The 8256-nt window shown below is 41.0% G+C and overlaps 1 protein-coding gene across 9 annotated transcripts in view; it reads left to right on the forward strand.

Annotated features, from left to right (window-relative positions):
• Nucleotides 1-7203: 7203 nt before the first annotated feature.
• LOC146271779 (COP9 signalosome complex subunit 7b-like) overlaps nt 7204-8256 on the forward strand; it is a 3388-nt gene continuing 2335 nt past the window's right edge. Inside the window, exons 1-2 of one of the 9 annotated variants that reach the window (XM_084707584.1) lie at nt 7204-7262; nt 7584-7757. In XM_084707584.1, the coding sequence (XP_084563710.1) occupies nt 7719-7757 (39 nt within the window). In that variant the 5' untranslated portion in view covers nt 7204-7262; nt 7584-7718. The other 8 variants (XM_084707586.1, XM_084707585.1, XM_084707589.1 and 5 more) reach the window with 8 other exon arrangements.

Genomic DNA, 8256 nt, shown 5'->3' on the forward strand with positions numbered 1-8256 from the left:
CTCTCTGTCTCTCTCTCTCTCTCTCTCTCTCTCTTACACACACACACACACACACGTGTGCTCACTAGCACACGTGAGGAGCCCTGGGAAACAGGAGAGAACCTGGGAGGAGGAGGAGAGAAAGAAAATACAGCAGAGATCAAAGTTTGCATTCGTTAGCGTATCCCTGAGTGATACAGACCCATGATGAGGCCTTTAGGGAAACTGTGGGTTAGCATATCATCACAGACGGTGGATTATGAGAAGAGGTGATAGGTAATTAAAAATTAACCAATTTATCAACAAGGTCTTTACTTTACATGTCAATTGGTCTATTCAGTGAATGTCTGCTGTTTCTTTTGTGGGTTTCTGTTCATTAAAGATAAGAGACGTGTCGGTTTCCTTAAGGGCCTCTTTTCTCTCTCTCTCACTCATACATACACACACATTTGCACACATACAGACACATATATACACATACAGCACACCCACATTGTATAACAGAGAATTTAACATTAGTTTGAACCCCTATCCTCTAAATTCCGTTTTTTCAAAACAAAGCTCCAAAGATTAAAAGGGCAATAATAATTTACTGCTTTTTCTTCACTAAGCTCAAAAGCAATCTGAGTCTTTGATTATAGCATGAAGCATTGAGCTACTACTACTACTACTCCTTGTGCCTGGGTCTACATAGCCAGAGGGGATTTCCTCTGGATTCACCAGAAAGACTTCATCATTAAAAGACAGCATTGCAATATCGTATTCCAATATAGCTTAGAAGGAGTCAGAAGGTTTTTTGAGCGTTGGAATGCATAAATCATTCTGTTGTAATCACTGCTGGGAAAAGGAATATAGGGATTTACAGACTGTTTGTTTCAGGATGCACATTTCGTAAGACTCAGGGGTGCGTCTATTTTTAAATAATCTGGATTATTAAGTAAATGAATAACTACATGGATTCAAATATTTCACGTGTTGCTTAATTTACCATACATTCATGAGGATAAGCAGCTAGATCATTATAAAAACACCTCAAAAAAGGCCTTCTATCCACTGACAATGACTCACATCATCATTTTAGCAGAATTTCTAATTCTAATATTGTCAAAAAAAGACACTGGGGAAAAGACAAGCTAAAGAGAGAATTAGTGTGCAGAATTTCCTCGGTACGTCTTCAAATAGAATTGAGAGGAACATAACGTTTCTCATTTGTCTTTCCTAAACAAACCTTACCATCCATCTTAGTGACAGCCCTGCCACCTTAACCAGAGTCTAGGCATATCTTTCACCTCATTTTGATGTCGCTGCAGCTGTTGAAAGCCATTGTTTAAAGTAGAGAAGCATGCACGCACTATGATGCATCGAGCCATCAGCACAGTTCACAAGTGACTTTGTCTCAAATTTGAAAGATACTGTGATCTATGCCTGTCTTCACGTTCACGGTTGACCTGTTCCACAACAACTCCCAGTTTGGGAGACATTTTCCTTGGTCTACATGGGATTCATCTGGTGAGAGGCCAACTTGTTCATTTGATTTGATGTAATCCTCTCTCAAAACACGCATAATCTGCAGAATCAGATGCTCGTTAGCTAAGCAGCTCTGGAGCGTGGATGTTTACTGTGGTAACTATTTAGTTTGGCGTAGAAAAAGGGGGTCACCAACAGATATTTGTTTATATGGTTTACTGTTTTTGTATCCTTTAAATGAGAAATGAAAAGTGCATGACCTTATTGTTTGTAGACTGCATGTGAACTTGTCGATATGTGACCACCAACAGGGACATTGAGTATTAGCAGTGTTTATAGCAAGTGGGGATTGTAACAGTGAATGTTTCTGTTGTTTTGCTGGGACATTATGGGGCTGTGTTTATTCACAGGGGTTCTAACAATGTAATCATTTTGAACCCAACTGTGATCCATATTACCATATCCCTTACGACACTAACACATGCATATTTCATGACATGGTGATAACCATTGTCATTGAGTGTACAAAATGTATAGTGAAGTGAAACAGGGAGAGTTTATATTAGTATACTGGATCTTTGTGCCATAACCATCAAAACTGTTACCTTACTCATCAAAAAATGGCATGCATGGTGTTACAAGAATTTGAGTGATGTGTGTGACATCAAAGAAAGAGAAAATGACACCAAAAAAGCTGGAGGGGAAAAGTTCAAATCTCGACCCAATGTTCATTTCAACAGAGCCTGTCTTATCACGTTGTTATGGAAACGGCTCTGATGTTTGGCGCCTGAAGACCATTAAGGTCTTACAGCTAGGGTAACAATCCCCAGAAATAGAGGCTGTCATTTACCCTGCTTACTCTCTCAATCTCCCTTTCTCACCTTTCTCACTCCATGTCAATCTATCTGTCACTCTCCTTTCCTATTGCTCTACCTCCATACCTGTGTCATTTCCACTCTCCCTTTACCATTCTGACCTCCTTCATCTCTCATAGGTTGTCCTTCCCCTGTGACTGACAGGCGCTAAATTACCGCTCTCAATGCGCCCCGTCCACAAATAGAGTGAGGCCACTGTAAACCAACCATGACACAATGACTTTGAAGGATAGGCTCAGCCACCCTCACACACACCTCCAACACCTCCAGCACGACCACCACAAACAGACAAATGAGAAAACACATGCATGCCCACAAACACACACACACAAATGTGTATCAGTGTCTGTGTTTGGTGAGAGATGCCCAGCTCGGTTAATAAACCTGCATTGATTTCCTTATGTTTCCACGACTGGTCTGTGCACCAGAGCCTCACTACAATTGATTTTTGAAACACATACAGAGGGTATAATCAGGGTCTCTCTCACTTTTAGTGTGTGTAACTGTATGTGTGTGTGTGTGTGTGTGTGTGTGTGTGTGTGTGTGTGTGTGTGTGTGTGTGCAGGGCTCACAGGCCCCCACAGGCAGAATGAGTCTCAAAGGCAGCAGCAGTCTAATAACTCCATGCCACTGCTCCCAGAGGAAAAATTGGACTAAAATACTGGCACTGGACTCCAGGCCTAACAGACCAACAAAGCTACAGTATACTTATTATGTTTAGGAGTATGGGTCTCCTGCAAATTGTCACACACAGAGGTAAGCACATGCAGTTGTGAGACATTTAGCTGCAAGAAATGTTACAGCTCTTGGGTCAATAGATCATATGATATAGGATATTGGATGTTTGACGGTTTCTCCAGTTTGATGTTTGATTTGAATACAGAGATTACAAGCTAAACTCATATTTAAACCTAATCTATCAAGACTACTGTACTTCATCTCACTAGAAAGGATAAACACTATGAAATCAAAGGAAAAGAGTAAGGTGTTCGTTGTCTTAGCCTCCCACAATTAAAGCTTCAGGTTATGAGTAGGCTATTTATGGCTTTTAGCCACATCTGGCCATGCCGAAGATGTGGCTAAAACAAACGAATCCGCTACATGACGCGATCGAGCCCAACTCGGCTCCAAAGCCTCATGTGCAGAATACTAATTGGCAGAGCGCACGCAATCCAGTACAGTATGCTATGAACTCCGCAAACTCATTTTATGACATGAGGAAATGCAATAATAAGAATTTGTCAATTAGATGAAAATTAAGTGTGATCAATATTGCCCTAAACTCTCATTTGCGCTCATGTTTAATTGATAGCAAGTCTATAAAAGTAAATAGGATCCATAGGCTCTGGAATACCAAACTATGTTGAAATAAGAGGTTTTTTTTTATTGCCGTACTACTACTATTTAAAATATGAATACCTTTATCAATAGTCTGGCACAATAATGGACTCTGTAGCCTTTAGCTTACCTTTCATACATAAAACTTGAGTCCGAAATATGGGCACTTGCAGAGCGTAGGCGGTGCCGTCTTCGCTCACCTGGAATTAAAAATTAGTTTCACGTGTTTAATTGATCGAAAAAGCAAAAACAACATTTGGGCTAGACCTATAAGTCATCATGCCGCGGCAGCTCCGTGGTCGACTCAGCAGTGTTAGTCCAGTCAAGCTATCCAGTATTGCGCTATTGTCCTTTTGCCAGCGTAATCTTTTTTTCGAACAACATTCCACGTCAATGTCAATGACTTTTGAATGAGACTGACCACCCTACTTTTTAGTTTTCCTATGCCACATCGACCACTCTCACTCCTCCCTGTATCATGGATTCAACTGTCGGTTTATCGTAACTCATCTCTATCTCTCTCTTCCTCTTCTCTCTCTTTCGCACACGTGCCACTCACACTTGCACACGTCCTGTTTCTGTTTCGCACAACACCATCCTTAATTAGGCTATCGTTTACTTTGACTGGTAACATCATCCTAATCAGTTTTCAAACATTGGCTACGCTTAATGTGTTTTTCACGCAGAGAGTATTTGCATAAAAGTGATTAGTCAAAAACGTTTTATTTCAGGCCAACAGAGATCAGGCTGGGTTTATAGAATATAACGAACAAGTTCAATACCATGGACAGCGACTGCAGAATTGGCTTTCTCAGTACTGCTTTGAAGAACATGTTCTGTTGCAGTGACCTTTCGCCTGTCATAACTGATCATATATGGAACACAGGGATAACAAGCGACTGTTTAAATCCATCTATTGCTACATAATCAAGGATTTCAGTGTTTATTCAAGATTTTTAAAAGCACAACCATCAACTGCTGCTAAGGCTACATTCAATTTCACTGTCCAGGAAAATGAATTTGTAAGGATATGGTCCAATGGATTTTAACCAGGGTTCACTTCCATTTCCCATCCATACCTATTCAGAGTATAGGTTAATGGCATCATGCTGTCATGACGACATGTCTTTTTTTCCTGATACTGTCAGGTGTCTCTATAACATGGCTACGAGCTTTGAATAATCACGTGCCACATTGTGTTGGTATCAAGCTCAGGCCTATGTGTGTATGCTTACATTCTGTGTGGAACATTAGGCGTCATTTAACATCCCCAACTCTTTGACTCTTTCGGTCTTTTTGCAAACATTTTAGCTGCATCAACCTTAGTGAAGTGGACATGGCATAGCAGCTGACCCATTTAATGTCAGCGTGCTTTTGTGTGCATCAGTACAAGCATGCATGAGTGCGTTTTCTTTGTGTGTTTATGCATGCTTGTGAGTGTATGTTTGTGTACACAGACATATATACATGTTTAACAATCTCCTGGTTTCCCTGTGGGGCAGCTTCACGGGTCCATGTCGAACCACATCAGTATAATTAACATCAGAGGCCACCGTCTGGAGAAGCAGGGAGCCTCAGTCAAATATAGCCACTCTACACACACACTGATGGGCCACAAACGTTTTGTTGGTGTGTCTAACCCATCGTAAAATAGATCTATTCCAAACACCTACAAGTATTTTGACGCAAAAAGGAATTATCACACTTGGGTTGGGTTATTGACCTCTCTGTCTGAATTTCTTTGGGATATTTGACAGAATCTTGGTGTCTCTCTCCCAGAGGAGAGGATGCCGTCTTAAACGCTCGATCATTGTAACGTAAAGGCACCACACACGGAATGCCATGCCACGTAGGGTAATGAGATTTTTTTTCAGCCTTAATACATGAAAGAATATGTTTTGACAGTAAACAAAACAGTCCGTATGACTGACAGATGTTTTTCTATCGCTAATCGCTGAGAGGATTCTGATAGAGATGGAATGCAGGCTAAGAGAGTATTACGCCCCAGTACCTTCAAAATACACATGCACATATACGCCAACACACATTTTACACGGTGCACACACATACATAGCACACACAGGCACACATTTTACACACTAAGACTGCTTACAAATCCTTGTCTACCGTCCCTTCGCACAACGACAGCTGTCGAGTCTACACCCAGCTTGAGGTCAGTGAATAAAGAGATTATACTGATCTGCAGTGCATTCTCGTACAATGGAGATGTAATGGACAGACACCGACAGAACGTGCAGACATGAAGCATGAGAGACACACATGCAGTCACTGTACAAATGGACATTCACACACAGTGATGGCACATAGTCACACATGACTAAGACATACACACGCACACACAGACACGCACACACACACACAGACACATAGAGACCAAGAGACCAGCAATCAATGTAGACCTTGCCCGGTTCCCGGATATCCCCAGATGCCTTTTCATCAGTGATTTCTCTGAAAGTTCATTACTATTGCAGACGCATATCGTGCTGTTGCACCACAATCAATACTCTTCCATTAAGGTGATGAACAGCCCGTCTTCAGTGTTCCCTTGTGAAAACAGATTCTCCGGCATCGGTAACCCAAATCAGTCAGTGGACACTCGACTGAGGGTATGCCAAATGCTGAGAGATTTACTATTCAGGCCCACATATTTTCCATATCCTCTTTTGGACAAATATGATATTGCATTTTCCTCCCATAGTCAATGGATTGTTTACTTTAGGCCTGGACGTCAGATAATCTAAAAGTTTACAATGATTATAATCATCTGTGTGTGTGTGTGTGCGCGCGTGTGTTTGGCCATTGTGGACAGATATTTGTATTGAGTGTATGGCAGAGATACCAAAAATTCCAGGCACAACTGTGAAAAAACTGTAACAGGTCAGACCATCAGTTGGATCCTCTATGACTTCCTTCATCCATGTACTTAAAATTAACATAAGAGACTAAACCTACATGTATTTTACAAAACATTTGTTCACCTGTTGAATCTAAGTCTTGTCTTTAGCACCATCTAGTGAAAGTCAGGTGGCTGAGCGGTGAGAGAATTGGACTACTAATCAGAAGGTTGTCGGATCGATTGCCAAATGACATTGTGTCCTTGGGCAAGACATTGTGTCCTTGGGCAAGGCAAATGCAAATGTAGTGACCAAAACTGCAAAAGATTAAAATAAATAAGTGTACCTTATATTATATTCCTCATCGGTTAATCATAGACGTTACACACTATTATTATATGGCAACGACGGTACGAGCTTTCTGATGGCTAATGGGGAGTCATGCCAGACGCGTATTGCCCTCCTCAGCGGTCTATACGGCTCCGTATTGCCCTCTGACGTCATCTTCAAAATGAGCGACGAGTCAGCTGCTGAGTTTTACTATCCAGATGATGCTGAAAAGATTTGTCATCGAAAGTGAGGATGAAGACTAGACTCTTTCAATCACTTGTGTCGTTATTTTGTGTTGAAATTAAAGCCATTTTAACAGAACCATGTTGTCCGCTTTCTATCAAAAGCAATGAGTTGCTAGGCAACACATGAAACACGGCGTGAGGAGACTTGAGAGCTAGCTACAATTAGCCTAGAGGTACCATTTATTTTCGTTTACAAAATGAAAAGAAGCTAAAAATGCCATATAATAAACTACTTACTAACCTCGACCGTTCGGTCATGCCGGGAAATATCAAACCTCGGCTTTGCCGATACGTTCCAGCCTCAGTTTGATATTTCCCGGCATGACCTCACTCTCGGTTAGTAAGTAGTTAATAATACACAAGACAAATTGGAAGGACATGACTTGTAGGTATGGAGATGCATTGTGACTGTTGGTGGTGAGGAGGAATATTATCTGCAAACTTATAATAGTTTGACGAATTAGGCCCAGGTCGGTGTAATCACTGCTTTACAGGGAATTGCACCAGGTGTTCTGATCCGGAGTATAGTCAATCAAGGGCAAAGTGATGCAACCCTCCTGCTCCAAGAGGAGACAAGCCATATGGTGCAGAACAATCTTTGAGCTCAGCTAGTCAGAGCCGACTTTGCAATGACTCATCAAGGCTATGGAAATGTATGTTGGCGGAAGGTAACAGGTGCAATTTCAATAAAAACGATGTGCTACTTTCTGATTTGCATCTGAATGTATATTCTAAATAAATCTTTTAAATTAGCAACTTGTATTTTTTAAATGTATTTATACCATGCTTGTGATTAAGGCATTTTATTAGTATGCACGTTTCTCATGCCCTTTAAGAAGTAGGCCTAACCTGTAAGGGCACGCCTATTATTAGTCTAGTTAGCACCAGCATTTTCAACTAGCCCAACTGTTCAGACTTGATTAGTATTGAATTCGGCCTTGGCCCTACGTAGCTAGTACAAAACCACCAATTTATTGGTTGACGTTTGACAACGGCAAAAAGCCCAAGTGAGTTGTCAACGGAGTATTTAACGTAAACTTAGAAATAGCTAGATACGGAACGGTATTGAGATTTACTTTTCAGTTCATTTTACAGTGCTGGAAGTTTAATAGTGAGCCAGAGCTAGCTGGCAAGATAAGTAAACTAGCCAATGTGTAGTCTAGAAAC

This window comes from Hypomesus nipponensis, chromosome 10 (genome assembly GCF_054491055.1).
Source record: "Hypomesus nipponensis isolate SF chromosome 10, ASM5449105v1, whole genome shotgun sequence".
In the NCBI taxonomy this organism is placed as follows: Eukaryota; Metazoa; Chordata; class Actinopteri; order Osmeriformes; family Osmeridae; genus Hypomesus; species Hypomesus nipponensis.